We start from the raw sequence: 15,916 nt of genomic DNA, 5'->3' as shown, positions 1-15,916 counted from the left end.
AAAGCATGTGTTTGAAAAGCAGCTAGTTGATGACGCACAAAAGCGTTTAAAAAAAATGAAAAAGAAAAAAATGCTGTGGCGATATATTATCCTTTCTCCAAAACCATCATCTCGACACCATGGTAAACATTTCAACATTTTTGCTCATAGAATCTCGGCGCTTGAACACTAAACCTTTATTTTTATACCTAAATGTTAATAGGGCATGAAAATTGACGTCAAGGTATGAGAACCTACTTTTGGATGAGGAGACGAAAATCTTATTGTTTCTTTTTTTTAGCGCAAGTTACTTTCTCGATCAGCAAGAGTAAAAAGTGTCGACATTCATCCTACAGAACCATGGTTATTGTCTAGTTTATACAGTGGACACGTCAATATTTACAATTACGAAACTCAGGTACACTATATTCTGTTTAAATGTTGATGCTAATGCTCATCTTTGTTAACATACACTTCTTTAGCAACTAGTAAAGACATTTGAAGTATCTGATTCACCAGGTAAAAAACTTGTTTATTTATATACATATTTTTTAAGCATAAAAAAAAAAACTAATTGCAAGTAGTTCGAGCCGCCCGATTCATTGCCCGAAAGAATTGGATCGTGACAGGTTCAGACGATGCACAAATTCGAATTTTTAATTACAATACACATGAAAAGGTTACCAGCTTTGAGGGTCACCCAGATTATATTCGTAACTTGGCTGTGCATCCTACAAAGCCCTTTGTCTTGTCATGCTCCGATGATATGACTATCCGTTTATGGGATTGGGAAAAGGCTTGGAAATGCGTTCAGGTCTTTCAGGGCCATGACCATTTTGTTATGCATATCGCCTTCAACCCAAAGGATACCAACACCTTTGCTTCGGCAAGTTTAGATGGCACAATTCGTATTTGGTCGCTAGGTTCAAGCCGATCCAACTTTATCCTCGAGGGTCATGAACGTGGTGTCAATTTTGTGGATTATTATCATGGCGGTGATAAACCTTACCTCGTCTCTTGTGCCGATGACCAGTAAGCTTTTTGTTATTTTAATTTTTCTCTAAACTATCTTAGTTAAACTCTTTTTTTTTTGCAGTACTGTTAGAGTATGGGATTATCAAAACAAAAACTGTGTACAAACACTTACCGGTCACCGTCAAAATGTTAATTTCGCAGTATTCCATCCCGAGTTACCCATCATATTATCTGGATCAGAAGATGGATCTGTGCGTTTATGGAATTCAGATACCTATCGTTTAGAAAACACCTTGGATTACGGATTAGAGCGTGCCTGGTGTATCGCTTGCCAAAAGAACGGTAATGGTATTGCGCTTGGTTACGATGAAGGCTCCGTCGTGATCAGATTGGGTCGTGAAGAACCCGTCGTTTCTATGGACGCTTCTGGTAAAATTATTTGGGCCAAGAATATGGAAATTCAAACAGCCAACGTCAAGACCGGTATTGATGATGATATCAAGGATGGTGAACGATTAGCTTTACCTATCAAGGATTTGGGAAGTTGTGAGGTATACCCTCAAACATTGAAGCATTCACCCAATGGCCGATTCGTATCCGTATGCGGTGATGGTGAGTTCATCATCTATACCGCTTTGGCTTGGAGAAACAAGACATTCGGAAGTGGGCTGGAATGTGTCTGGGCGACTGACTCAAATACATATGCTGTACGTGAATCTACAAGCCGTGTCAAGGTCTTTAAAAATTTCAAGGAAAGAGCGGCATTCTTACCCAAACTCGCTTATGCTGCTGAAGGCATCTATGGCGGAGGTTTACTTGGTGTAAGATCAGATACTTTTTTGAATTTTTATGATTGGGAAACTGGCGTACTTGTTCGACGTATTGATGTGGAATGCAAAGATGTAAATATTACTATATGTGGGGTAAAATGTATAAAAATTTAATTTAATCTGTAGGTTATTTGGTCGGATGCGGGTGATCTCATTACGATTGTGTGCGATGACTCTTTTTATGTCCTAAGATATAATCACATTGCCTATACTCAATTTTTGGAAAACGGAGGAAACACAGGAGAAGAAGGCGTAGAAGAAGCCTTTGAATTTGTCACCGAGGTGTCCGAAAGTGTTAAAACAGGTTCTTGGGCTGGCGATTGTTTTATTTACACCAACGGATCTAATCGATTGAACTATCTTGTTGGTAGTCAAGTATATACCATTAGTCATTCAGACAAGTAAGATTCTATACTTTGTATTTAGGTGTGTCATGCTCATACTTTATTTATTTTAGACAAATGTATTTATTGGGATATTCTCCAAGAGAGAGCAGAATTTATCTTGCTGATAGAGTAAGCTTCATATACATACGCATACATATGTGTGTTTGTATATATATATATATATATATTAACATTCGGGTTAATGCACGGTTAAACTAATTATGCTTCTTTTAAAGGATGTCAATGTTTCCAGTTATTCGTTATCGTTGTCAGTGATTCAATACCAAACTGCAGTCTTACGCGGTGATCTTGAAGAAGCTCACAGCCTGATTGAGAGTATCCCCGCATCCCAATTAGGTCGCATTGCGCGTTTCCTTGAATCTCAAAATTTAAAAGAACTTGCTCTCGACGTAACCACTGACGAGGACCAACGGTTCGATTTGTCTATTCAACTAGGAAAGTTAGAGCTGGCTACAGAGATTGCAGAAAAGACCAATAGCGTGGCTAAATGGAGAGTGTTGGGAGATCGTGCCACAGCCGACTTTAAATTTAAATTGGCAGAAACCTGCTTAATCAAGTCGGATGATTTAAATGGATTATTATTATTTTATATCTCTTCTGGGAATCAAAAGGGCCTTCGTTATGTTGCAGACAAATCAAGTAAGTTTTGATCGACAGATTTGCATGATAAAAAAAATTAACGTACTTGTGGTATTTTTAGTTCAAGAAGGAAAACACAATATAGCATTTTCTGCATTGATGAGTTTACAAGCAGTGAATGAAATTTTAGACTTGTTAATTAAAACCGAGAGACTTCCTGAAGCTGCCTTATTTGCTAGAACGTATTGCCCTGACAGCATTTCTGATGTGGTTCAATTATGGAAAGCAGAGCTGAATACCAAAGGCAAGACCAAGGTGGCAGAGAGTTTAGCGGATCCAGCACAATATGCAAATTTATTTCCTGAATTATCATCAGCTCAACAAGTAGCTGCTACAGGTAAAAAAAAAAAAAGAGAAAAAAGAAGAAAGAAAGCGAACCTTTATACTAACTAAAACGTTAGCGGATGATTTAGTATCACTTTAAATTTTTTCAAAATGTAAACTCTTTTTTTTAACCCTATTTTTTATAAACATGACAATTAATATTAATAAAAAAAATCTTGATGATTTAAAGAGACCACTTGATACTTTTATACGACTAACATAATCTTGATATACACTATTTTTTTAAATTATTCGTGCAGAGCAAGGAGGAAATTCGTTCAAGTTCACAAAAAAGAATAAAAGGAAAATTAGTTTGATAATAATTGAACGAAATAAACGAAAATAAAATATTTTTATAATCCATTTAAGATGTTGTATCTGGATTCAAATTACCTTAATAAACTAAACTAAGAAAAAGTCAAGTAAGTCAGAAAAAGTCAAGTAAGAAAAAGTCAAGTCAGAAAAAGTCAAGTAAGAAAAAGTCAAGTAAGAAAAAGTCAAGTAAGAAAAAGTCAAGTAAGAAAAAGTCAAGTCAGAAAAAGTCAGAAAAAGTCAAGTCAAAAAGAGTGGGGTGACCAATTGGAGTTCAAAAAGTGACCAATTGGTTTTCGGGAAAGCGACCAATTGGCATTCAGAAAAGTGACCAATTGACGCTGGAAGCACTGCACTATAAAACAAGGGTAGTTGTCATTCTTCAAAATTAGGGTGTAAAAGGCTCGATTTTTTAATTTTATCTTTTTATCTAATTTATATTGTATTTGAGTAAGACACAGTGTATCTGTTACCACCTACGAACACATGTACTCTTCAATTACTCTAACAGTGTAAGGGAACACACTACTGGTACTCGTTCTTAATGTTTTATGTATCACACCGGCCTGGACAAAAGTACCATTTACAAAGGGAAATCATTGGATTTTCAAAAAAAAAAAAAAAAAAAAAAAAGAGAGAGATATAGACGATCTTCTCCCTTTGACTAAACTTCTTTCTCTTTCAGCTTTTAATCCTCTCCGAATTTTTAGGTAATCTTTATATGCTATTTTAGAAGCAACCTTTCTTATACTGCCATTATATAGTGTATCATGGATGAGGTATCTCTCCCGACAAAAGACCAGATTATGTATCGCAGTAAAGTCGTCAATTACTGGCATCGGTTGGAAGCAGTCGTCTTTGACAACATTACACAATTTTGTTAGAGTTGTTCATACTACTACAAAGCATGCATATTATTTTTCCAAGTATATATTCCTCAATGAATTGCAAGCAGACCCTCAATGTGACCTCAAAGAATATATCAACAAAGAATTTTTTGCTGAAGTATGGCTTTCTTTGGTAGACTATACAAAGGGAAATGCTCGTGCAGACAAAGTTATAAAGTATCGCAATTATATTAGCCGCCATTTACCAAGTTATCTGAATGTCACAAACTATCAAAGTTCAGACTGAAGTATGCTCAGCATTCTTCTCTGATCGAAGGAAAAAAATATATCAGTCGTATATCAATAACATCAGCATGAGATTTGGTCAACATCTTAGACAATCAATCAATTTTTTACTGAACGTCAAGCAAAGAAAGGCAGAAATGAAGCAAGCTCTTCTAGAACAAGGTGTCGACCCCAAAATCATCGAAGGTCTTATTTTCCAAGATGTAACTCAGACCGCAAAAAATTTCAAAATGGCCATCAGCACACGTCCCACAAACATGACTTTACTGCCACAAAATTCACAGGTAGAAATAAATGCATACAACGCGTTAAGACCTGTTTTGGATTCGTATGGTAAATCGTATTCTTTTAAAAAACACAGCATCTATTATGATGCAAAAGCGCAACCTGAAAATCACTTTATGGCATTTGTTCAACTAGCTCCTCTCTTCGAAACATTAGGTTTATCTCCTTTTCGTTGCTTTCCTCTCCGTCGTTCATGGTCTCCTGGTTATGTACAAATTGATAGTAAGATTCTTTGTCAAAACATTCTAGATATCAGATGGTCCAATAATATTGATAAGCTGGAATACTGGAAGCAAGTGGTTAATCTAAATGCGAAACATTTTAAAGCTTAAGAAGAGAACAAGCTCCTTCGGTTTCGCGGTACCATTCAGACAGATGGTGTTGGTATAACAGTTCTTAAGAAAAGAATAGACAGGCAGTCATCTTATACCTCAACCATAAAAGAGGCAGATGAGAAGTTCAAGTATATCAGCGATTTAAGTACTCAAGAACATAAAGCTGTGAATGGTCGATGTGTTGCTATTGATCCCGGAAGAAGAGACCTTTTATTTTGTGTCGATGAAAAATCTACTGTAGAAACTCCTATTAAGTTTCGATATACTAAGCAGGACCAAGACAAAACCAGAAAATCCAAAAAGTATCGTAATATTCTACAAGAAATGAAGTCGAACAATCCTGCTGTTTATCAAGCCGAGAATGCTCTTGCAGAAAACCAAAGCAGCTCACTGGAAATGGAGGCTTACCGTTGTTTTCTCGAACGTCTAGGTCAGAATTACGCTGTCCTCGACGATTTATATGGGTATACAACAACGTCTTCTCAAAACCCACAATTCATGCTCCGGAAGTTGCGTTTAGCTGCGTATTTTAACAAACAACGTGTTGACATGCAACTTATAAATTCTTTAAAGCAAAAGTTCGGTAAGGATGCGATCTTTGTCCTCGGAAACTGGTCTGCTCCAAACGCACGTTATCATGAACCAATTCGAGACATCGGATTGAGACGACTTCTTTTACGAAATCATCTAAGTCTATTACTCATCGACGAATTCAACACGAGCCGATGCTGTCCGTCTTGTCATAATTTGAGTCTAGAGAAATTTAAACAAATCGACAATCCTAGGCCGTACCAACGAAGCAACTATCCTTTAACCCTTTGCCATGGTCTTTTAAGGTAAACATATCTCCTTGAAACGTTTATAATTATTTTAGACTTTTGATGTAGATGCACCAATCAAACTTGTATAACCAAGATGCAAACCCAAGGATTCCAGTATAAGCTTGTAACAGAGATTTAGCCGCCTGTTTGAACATGATTTCAATAATTCTATATTTAAGAAACACTGGTCAAATCCCAGAACGATTTGCACGTCATGTCCACTCAAAAAAAACGTCCTCGAATAGGTGAATAATAATCCATGCCAGTTATCGCTGGTGTTACCCGTAATACACTTTTTGGTAAGGCTTTTTATTATTGCTTGCTAGATAACTAACTGTACTTGTTCTTATATTTTATTTCTGTTTATATTTCTCTACCTCTCAACCCTTTCCATGTAAGTACATTGCATTGTTTAACTTTCTTAAGAGAGCTCTAACGTTTTTATACCCATTTTTATTTCCATCATTGAATGATATTATATTTTATTTTTGAACGATTTTTTATTTCATTTTTGAACGATTTTTTCGCAACAGTGAACGAATAATTTCTAAATAAAGTGTAGTCTTCAGATACCCTCATTGTTTGAAAATCATGTCACCAGTTGTCCATGAACAAAGAGACGTCATTTAACCACAATGAGAAATGAGTTGAACGGCAATATAAATATGTACGTGTGTTTAAAAAAAAGAGAGAGGGAGAAAAAAAAAAGATGATATTTTCCATTACGACACCATGGTCTTACATGACCTTAGTGTTATTTCTCACATTGATAATTACACTCAGCTACTGTCTCTATAAGTTTCCCGTCCGTCGAACTGTTGTAGGATTTTGCGCTCTTGTTACTGCGATGGCTGGAGCGATTTGTAGCGTGTTGGCTGTTGCATGTTACCGCATGCCATCCGACCTATCAGTAGTCAAAGCACTCTTATTTTTCTACGGTATCTACCTTTCCTTTACGTTTGTACCCGGGCTTTACGCTTTTTTAATAATTTCAAGACAAGCGGAATGTCCCACAGGTGAACTGCTTTCTTTTTTAGGGTTTATATGGGTTTCGGTGACTATGTCTACAGGCCTGGCCATGTCAGTGACAGCAACACAAAATGGACTTTTATTCTTTTATTTGTCCAATTGGGTTCTTGTCTTAATCAGTATTTCACACCACGTCATGAATTTCTATCGGTTGGGCGGTAAAGCCAGCAAAACGATCATGGCTTATTCTTTGCTAAACATGCTGTCGGTGGTGTTCTTTGTGGTCATTGCGTTTCCGCCCGTCATAATATCGTCGGATATCTCATTTCTGTTATCGCTTGTTTTTTGCGATGTGCCGATAGCAGTAGCTATGCTGATCGCGGTATTAAATGGCTATCTTTGGACTGATCAAACTTTGGTAGGCTCAAAATTGGATTACGTCGAGGCCATTGTTTAGACAAAAAAAAAAAAAAAAAAAAATCGGATTTTCTCACACTAAAAGTGAAATGACAATAGACTATACTAAGAAATATAGCCATTCTTATCAGTAAAGATATCCCACTGAATACATGTTTCCATATACAAATAAAATACTGGGGGAGAGAAATAGCAGTGTCTGCTTTTAATTATATTTGAATGTCTTCTTTCTTTCTATAGCCAAAATCCAATATATTTTAACAAAAAAAAAAAAAATGTCCGAGTGAAAAGGGTGAAAATATTAAGGTTATTAAAGACAATTTAATCCTCAGAGTGGTACTCAAAAGGTTCAAAAGGTGCTGCTTCTTCTTCTGCTGCTCCTCTTGCTGTAGCATCTATAAAAGAGAGTTGATATTAGATAAAAATCTATTATTGAATAAAGATTGTGTAATTTACCTCCAGATGGGACGCGAGGTTGAATTAAATCTTCCTCCTCTTCAGGCTTTCTATCTACTAACATGATGATACCACCAACATGTTCTTGCTTAACTGGAGTATAACGTGAATCATCTTTGAAGGCAATGTGTCGAAGTTGAGCAGGAACAACACGAGCCATATTTTCAAGAATTTCAAAATTTTCTTCCTTTTTCTTCTTTTGCACAGTTGTTTTGCGCTCCTCCTTCTTATCATCCTCTGTCATCTCTTCGTCTTTAATACTAGGCTTATCCTCATCAATGTCCATGTGATCTCCTTTCTCCTTTTCGATTTTCTTTGCACGAGCCTTGGCCTTAGCAGTGGTGGACAAAACAGCAGTAGCCACCTTTTCAACAACAGTAGCAGAAGGGGGTTTCAAAGCAGGAGGATAAGCAAATAAGGATGCCTTAGCATTGGATACAAACTCAAATCGGGGTGTTTCAAGGTTCTTATTGAGACCAATAACGGCAGTAGGAGTAAATGCCAAACTGAGCATATGTGTTAAGGGGTACCAGTACCAGAACTGTGTAAATACGGCCATACCAACAATAGCAGGCATATTTGCATGTCCTGTTCTTGATAAAAGAGAGATGGTCACATTTCTTCCACCAGCATCAAGGATACCTTGAGCAAGAACTGCACCAAACTTGGCCATGGGGTCTTCGTGTTTATCGCCAATAATCTTTTCGTATAACTTGCGAACACCAGCTACCTTCGGGTTTGTGTTCTCTGTTTGTTGGATCAAGATCATGGCTTGAGACATAAAGGCACCTTGACGAACAAAATCAACAGGATCCTTTGTCATGGGTTCAAGGAGTTCAAGTGCATCGATATAGCCAGTACCAGCACATGAAATACCTAAAGCAAGTGTAGCACCATATCTCACATGAGGGTTATAACTCTCAGCCAAAAGTTGAACAATACGGGGGACTTGCTTGGGGTTACGCAAAAGCACAAAACCGAGTGAGGTAACAGCAGCACGACGCACATCATCATTGACATCACTGACGGCTACGTGAAGCAAACGGCGAATAGCCTTGTTATTACCAGTACCGCTATAAGCCATAGCAATGGTGTAGATACCGCCATAACGGAGCACTGGATCCTTATCTTCTAACAACTTCTTAATCAAATCATCTGCTTGCTCTTCTTTACCGTACATGATGAAGGGCATACCGATAGCCAGACCACGGATGATCTTTTCATGCTGAGTTTCATGTGCATATTGAAGCATTTCTTCAATTGCTTCCTCATTACCAGTACCGAGCATGATCAAACCCATGGATAAACCAGCTGCTTCACCAGCAACAGCGTTATCACCAAAAAGAACATTCTTAAGATCTTCATAAATTTCTTCGTTGGCAGTGGCCATACCAGCAACACCAAGACCAAGACAGGCACCGTGTTGAATCACATCATCTGAGGTATCCTTCAAGGCAGTCTTTAAGAAGTTTAAGACTTCAGCACCATGATTGGCGTTGATAAGACCTAAAGCGTATAACGAACCACCTTCAGAGTAAGAGCTGTTTCCGCTGACGCCTTCTTGGGGTAAATAAGGAGCCAATAAATTCATGGATTGAGCCAATTGACCCTAAAAGTGATAAATTGTTAGCATAAAGTGTTCTGTTTGCTTTGTTTGATTTATTTACCTTGTGAATCACACCGAGCGCAGCAGTAGCACTAAACTTTGACCAGTTGGTAGCTCTGGACAACCAATCTAAGTTTTGACGTAAGAATTCATCACTGGTTGTACCTGCTTGCATGAAAGCATTTGCAAAAGTAACAGCTGAGTGGTAAATAGAGTTTCTTGATTCCAAAGCATTCTACAGATAAAATGGTTAGACATTTTGCTCCATCTTTTCTAACCCACTCTTTTCACCCCCTTTTTTCTTTCTTTATCAATTACCTTTGTATTCTTTAAAATCAATAAATCAGTATGGTTGTTGCGGTATAAGAACTCAAGATGAAGACGGATAGATTCTTCGCCTGATAAGATTGACTTGATCTTTTTGAAAGGTGTATCATTCTTGGGCTATTATATAAGACGTAAGATAAACCAGCAGGATCATTTTTTTTTCGGGGGAAACCTTATCAACCTACCTTTTTCTCTTCGGCGGAATCAGCATTTTCCTCAATAACAACGGGTTCAACAGGTAATACTTGAGAAACCTTTGATAAAAACTCTTGGGTTGCGTTTTCCTCTAAATCAAAAGAAATCTGATATGCCATAAGCTACACCAATAAAAAGAAAAAGAAAAAACGCGTTTCCTTAAAGTCAATCCCTGAATTTGTTCCTACTTTTTTTTTATCATTTTTTAATTTACCTCGTTCTTCTTTTCGACCAAGCTCTTCAACATATCAGCGCAGGAAGTAGGATCGTTCAAGTGAACTAAACATTGACTGATAGAAATATAATCAGGGTTCTCAAGAGTCTTGTATAATTCGACTAATAATCTCAAGACCTCGTTACGGAATTCCAAGTTTTGGACAAGTGTCATGCACACATCAAGGACGTAAGTCAAAAGCTTGCTGGCATTACCCTTTTGAATGATGGACTTGACGACATCTAAGCGTCTGGATTCAAGCGCAATACCAATGGCTTGCTCATATTCACAATCTTCAGCACAACGTTGGAACATTCTTTCTACAATGTCTTGTAATCTAGGATCGATCTTTTCGGGAATCTCCGTACTTGTTCTAAGATTAATATATTTGTCAATGCACTTGGCTACGTTTTTTAAAAAAAGGGGACAGCGCGTTAACATATATGGGATAGATTTTTAAAACTTCAACAGGTGCTTGCTTACAGATAATAGTGGTTACGTATTCGGAATCTTCAGAAAGATCAAACGATTGACCAGCACCGAGTGCAAAGGTGAGGGAATCATCCAACTCACCCAAGTTGTAGTAAACCTATATATTACGCTTTAGCCTATATTGTAAAATTATCAGGGAGGGACACGTTCAAATATACCTTGGATGCAACTAAAGCAGCCAAGTCTCTTTGACTGAAAGAGGAATCTTCGTAGAGGATTTCACTAGAGTTTTGAAAATGTGTAAGCAATGGAATGCCATAAAAGATAGTCAGACTTACATTTTAGCAATAGAGTCAGATATCTCTGCCCAGAATTCATCAACAAGAGTGTTTAATTGTTGAAGAGCATAAACCTTCAATTCAGGTTGTTGCTCGTCGAGTAGAGCGATAATACCGTCTATGATTGGGGAGAGTGGAGGTTAACGAGAGTACTAGTGAGAGAGGGTGCATATCAACTTACTAGCAGATGTAAGAGCTGTCATTTGTGTATTTTTTTTAAGAAAGGACAAGAAAGTATTTCTTTGCCGCGTCCTTCTACTCTATATCACTGCTACACGTAAGAGGTGACGTAGATTTTTTTTTTTGTAAGCGCCGGTTTAATAAAAAGTTCCAGTCAATTTCTAAAATTTTAGGTTTTCGTTTTTTTTTTTTTTTTTTTTTTTTTTCTGAGCACTTACATAACAAAAGATGGCATTATCAAACTTTGGTAATTACGGGACTAGATCAAAAACCATTGAAGTTCCACTGCAACAGGAACAAGTCTTAGAGGTAGTCTGTGACGACTTGCCCACAAACCCCACCGAATTGACAGATATCTTTCGGACCGAAAACGTTGGACTCACCTACTACAGAATGTTGGCTGTAAAGTTTTACATAATTTCGCGTTTTGACGTCTGTATTAAATTATTTTAATCTCTAGATTGAATATTACGAACAAAATGAAATTGAACAAAGTATCAGTGTTGTTCAAGCTGGCTTAACAAGTGGTGAGCAAGAAAAAGGAGAACTTTTGCTATTAAATGTCTTTACTTACTTTAACGTTTATTTAGCTAGTAATTCACCTACCACTACACCACGACAAAAATTGCCATTATTAACCTTGATTGCTACGCTTCACATGCGCCTTGCCAAGCAAGAAGTACATAACGAGTTGCAACGCCAAAAATATCTGGAAGAAGCGACCCAATTTATAAATGAAGCTGATCGAATTCACAACCAATACGAACCCACATTTGTCGTAAAGGGTAATCTCTATCTTTTACTGAAAAAAATAGACGAAGCAGCACGTTCATTCAACATGGTGCTCGAGAAAAGACCTAACTGCATTCCTGCTCTCTTAGGAAGAGCAAAAATTCAATATTACGCAAAGAATTACAAGGCTGCCTTGAAGACGTACCAAAGCGCTCTCAAGTATTCTCGTGGTAAATTCTCGGGTGTCGAAATTCGATTAGGTATTGCTCAGTGTTTTGCACAATTAAAAATGTACACAGAGGCGAAAGCTGCTTTAAAACGCTGCATTGATATGGTACAAAAAAAAAAAAAAAAAAAAAAAAAAAAAGAAGATCCTGTGTGTGGATGAAAAAAGTATTAACTTTGTCTATTTATACAGAGTCCAGTTCCTAACGCCACAGCCTTAATAATGTTGGCTATCATTGAATTAAACGAATCGAAAAAGAAAGAAGAAGGTATTATTCAACAAGAAAATGCTTTGAGAAGCGGTCTTCAGCACATGCAGCAAGCACACGTTGTCAACAAAAAACATCCTGCTGTTTTAAACATGATGGCCAATCACTTTTTTTTGACCCGTGATTTCGAAAAGGTAGATAAATTCAAATTTATTGTGATTTCCTTATGAAATTGACATATTGTTTTGTGCAGACAATGACATCCGCTTCCAGAGCCTTAAATAACGCCTCCAACAATGTTACCAAGGCAGAAGCATCCTATCAGATTGCTAGAGCCCATCATCAAATGCAAGAGTTTGACGATGCTTACAAGTTCTATTCGCAAGCACTTGAATTAAACCCTGATCATATCTTGGCTCAATTTGGCATGGGACAAATGCAACTCAAGCGAGGAGAAATTAATGCCGCCATTGAAATTTTCGAGAAATTACACAAGTCCGAACCCGAATGTGTTGAAGTGATGAAGGTATTGGGATCACTTTATGGCATTTCCGATAAGAAGGAAAAATCGTTGGGATTGTTTAGCAAACTTTTAGAAAATACAAATGATGATCCCCTATTGGCGATGGAAATTGCGGAGACGTACGAAGAAAAGGACAGCGCAAACTCATTAAAATGTAAGCAGCATCGTAAACATTTATTACTGTTTTGGTTCTTATATGCCTTATTATTTAGATTACGAACAATCACTGGCACTCTTGGACGGGATACCAAAGGACGACGTAGTTTCTATGGAACGTGTGAAAGAGCTTAAACCAGAATTGTTGAACAATATCGCGGTTACTCATCAAACACTTGGAAACTTCTCCGACGCTGAACATTTCTACGGTCTTGCCATCCAAGAAAGTGAGACCAGCAAAGGGGACGAGAAAAAACTGAAGCTCACGATGAGTTATAATTTAGCAAGATTATATGAAGAGCGCTTAGAAACAGAAAAGGCCATTGCTATTTATAGGAAAATCATTGAAGACTATCCTGCATATATCGATGGTAAACTAATCGCCTACCTATTTATTCTCCTCTAATATTATTTTTTATAGCTCATTTACGCATGGGCGCGATAGAAATGTCATTAGGCAAACCAGAGGAGGCAATTGAATGGTATAAGGAGGTTTTCGATACAGATGCTACAGATACCAAGGCATGGATAATGATTGGTCAAGCGCAGGCGACTATTTCTGAAAAGTTATCCAAGCGATCTTATGAGAAAGTCCTCAAATTGTGTAACAAAGAAGATGTCTACACTCATGTTGCGCTCGGAAATTATCATGCGGCTAATGCGAGAGAATGTAAAACCGAAAAACAAAAGGAACAACGCAAGGAATCATATAAGCTTGCTGTCAATTTCTATTCTCAGGCATTACGACGTGATCCCTTGAATGTCTATGCCGCCAATGGTTTGGCCATCATTATTCTTGAAACTGGACACCCAGAGGAGGCTAGGGACTTATTCAACCAGGTCAGAGAAGCTGCTGTAAACAATGCAAGTGTTTGGGTCAATTTAGCCCATGCCTATGTTGAATTAAAACAGTACAAACAAGCTATTGTTATGGTAAAAAAGAAAAAAAGAAAAAGAAAAAAAAAGCACTACCACAAATCTAACCTCTCTATTGACAATTGTATATAGTACGAGAACGCATCAAGAAAATTCTATAATAATAAGGATGCCAACATCTTACTTTGTTTAGCAAGAACTCAATATATCCTTTCTAAATCCGAAAAAGATCCTGAAGTTATGTACGAAGCTTTAAAGAATACCGAAAAGGCGCTCCATATTTCGCCATCAGACAAGACGACACATTACAACCTTGCTCTTGTTCAACAATCTTATGCCCAACAAATATCAGATCTCCCTCAAGATCAGCGCACTTCCAGTAATATGCGTCGCGCCTTGAGTTGCCTTGAGTGTGGTCAACGTACTTTCCGCATGTTGATTAACGTTAACGAACACACTTTATACGATCGTAGTAAAATTACAGAACAGCGTGAACGTTATGGTGAAACCTTGCGTGTGCAACTGGACAGAAAGATGACGGAACAAATCCAATTTGAAGAGGAAAAGGAAAGAAAGTTAAATATCGCGCGAAAGAAGCGTGAAAACGAGCGCGCCAAGATCCTTTACGAGGAAGAAGAAAAAATCAGGTTGCAACAGCTGGAAAATGAGCGAATGGAAGAAGCTCGTCGTAGATTGATGGAAAAAGTTCGAGAAGATAACATGATGATGGCCAGCCAACAAGTCGAAGATGATGACTTTGACGAAGAAAAGAAGGCTAAAAAGCGTTCTAGAAAGAGAAAAGAACGTGACGAGGAAGAAGCTGAGGAGAGACAGGACGGTGATGAAATCGACGAAGATTCTGAAAGGGCTTCAAAAAGAAAAGACAAAAAGGTAAGAAATAAATAAGAAAGAAGGGTCGTTGCGTATTTTAACATCAAATCTGTTTGGAAGCAATACCGAAGTAAACGTATTATCGAAGATTCGGATGACGAGGATATGTGATTTTTCTCACTTTTAATAATAAAATTATTGTCAGACAGACTTGAATTCGAATTTAGAAAGTTGGAATTGATACCATGATAGCAGACACGCCCGAAATCAATCTTTGTCTGTATAATCTAATTCCATTGCGTAATATTATTGTGGTTAGCTAAGTCATTTTTAAGCTATTCGCATGAATGCTTTGCTACAAACTCCAAGAATAATTTGACATTTGGAAGACGAGTCTTACTTTGTACCTTACAATTCATTAACTTGATTAAGTAAAAATGGTCTAACTTGGACTGTGATTCACTTTAAAGATTGAAATATCAAACAGTTCAAAATGCTTTAAATAAGACTATTTACATCAACCAATACCAAACAACCGGAGAGTCTGAAGAGCTGGTCTATCGACAACAACTTTGCTGTAGTTATAGATACGATCCATAAGTATAGACGCCTTAACTTTAATTGTAAATCAGAAATGCTTGTCTCATAAACAAAAAGGAAAAAAAAGAGGCATCCCTGTGATTGAAGGGTAAAGAAAAAAAAAATAGTTAAAAATCCTGTAATTTACGTCATCCGAAAGCGCATTTAATTCTGCATATACTTTTATCAAGCAAGTATTTTATAAAAACTGTTCAATGACCTGGTAATTTTAGTTACAGCATTGAATTAAACCACGCTTTTCTTAGGTACAGCCAATTTTTCTTTAAGGACAGCGATTTAGCTGACATTTAGACCTGGGAACAAAAATATACAATCAAAAACAATGTAACAATTATGAATTAATGTATATTGAACGATTTGTACTTATTTTTACAATTTTATCATCAATCCTTCGCCTTCAATCTCGTTATTGATCTTAATCTTACGCAGAAATATTAGGTAAAGGCCAAATGAGAAGCGGAAAGTAAGCTATGACATACATACATTGGTTTACCATATGTTAGTTGTAACAAATTGTATCTAGTTCAAGACGATAAGTTATATTGACCTCTTGGTATCTATGACATATTAATCCGATATTGCCACTACGC

The 15,916-nt window shown here is 37.1% G+C and overlaps 5 protein-coding genes across 5 annotated transcripts; 4 read left to right on the top strand and 1 right to left on the bottom strand.

Annotated features, from left to right (window-relative positions):
• Positions 1–16: 16 nt before the first annotated feature.
• On the top strand, positions 17–3,660 carry EV154DRAFT_450106 (coatomer WD associated region-domain-containing protein). The gene is made up of 10 exons (XM_051597199.1): positions 17–122; positions 203–223; positions 281–397; positions 462–498; positions 564–1,011; positions 1,076–1,856; positions 1,911–2,185; positions 2,242–2,299; positions 2,407–2,830; positions 2,892–3,660. Exons 1-10 carry the CDS (start codon positions 120–122, stop codon positions 3,221–3,223), a joined length of 2,496 nt encoding a protein of 831 aa, XP_051453370.1. The 5' UTR covers positions 17–119; the 3' UTR covers positions 3,224–3,660.
• Positions 3,661–4,240: 580 nt separating this feature from the next.
• EV154DRAFT_428209 (uncharacterized protein) lies at positions 4,241–4,600 on the top strand (the record flags this gene model as incomplete). Its single annotated transcript, XM_051596402.1, has 1 exon — positions 4,241–4,600. The coding sequence occupies one exon, from the start codon at positions 4,241–4,243 to the stop codon at positions 4,598–4,600; it is 360 nt and encodes a 119-aa protein (XP_051453369.1).
• A 67-nt stretch (positions 4,601–4,667) lies between these two features.
• Positions 4,668–6,289, top strand: EV154DRAFT_545503 (uncharacterized protein; the record flags this gene model as incomplete). The annotated part of the gene is made up of 5 exons (XM_051604658.1): positions 4,668–4,939; positions 4,961–5,106; positions 5,134–5,183; positions 5,223–6,055; positions 6,172–6,289. 5 exons carry the CDS (start codon positions 4,668–4,670, stop codon positions 6,287–6,289), a joined length of 1,419 nt encoding a protein of 472 aa, XP_051453368.1.
• Positions 6,290–7,601: 1,312 nt separating this feature from the next.
• On the bottom strand, positions 7,602–11,266 carry EV154DRAFT_605966 (armadillo-type protein). Its single transcript, XM_051607507.1, has 10 exons — positions 11,176–11,266; positions 10,995–11,112; positions 10,875–10,938; positions 10,708–10,813; positions 10,225–10,628; positions 10,001–10,132; positions 9,807–9,932; positions 9,550–9,723; positions 7,883–9,491; positions 7,602–7,821 (listed from the first exon to the last, which is right to left on the bottom strand). The coding sequence occupies exons 1-10, from the start codon at positions 11,195–11,197 to the stop codon at positions 7,748–7,750; spliced, it is 2,829 nt and encodes a 942-aa protein (XP_051453367.1). The 5' UTR covers positions 11,198–11,266; the 3' UTR covers positions 7,602–7,747.
• Positions 11,267–11,387: 121 nt separating this feature from the next.
• On the top strand, positions 11,388–15,360 carry EV154DRAFT_522614 (uncharacterized protein). The gene is made up of 9 exons (XM_051603016.1): positions 11,388–11,576; positions 11,635–11,701; positions 11,765–12,240; positions 12,325–12,534; positions 12,594–13,017; positions 13,076–13,390; positions 13,441–13,952; positions 14,028–14,786; positions 14,847–15,360. Exons 1-9 carry the CDS (start codon positions 11,403–11,405, stop codon positions 14,895–14,897), a joined length of 2,988 nt encoding a protein of 995 aa, XP_051453366.1. The 5' UTR covers positions 11,388–11,402; the 3' UTR covers positions 14,898–15,360.
• Positions 15,361–15,916: the final 556 nt, after the last annotated feature.

This window comes from Mucor mucedo (genome assembly GCF_025094135.1).
Source record: "Mucor mucedo strain NRRL 3635 chromosome Unknown EV154scaffold_117, whole genome shotgun sequence".
NCBI lineage: Eukaryota > Fungi > Mucoromycota > Mucoromycetes > Mucorales > Mucoraceae > Mucor > Mucor mucedo.
This window is presented reverse-complemented; position numbering and strand designations above follow the sequence as displayed.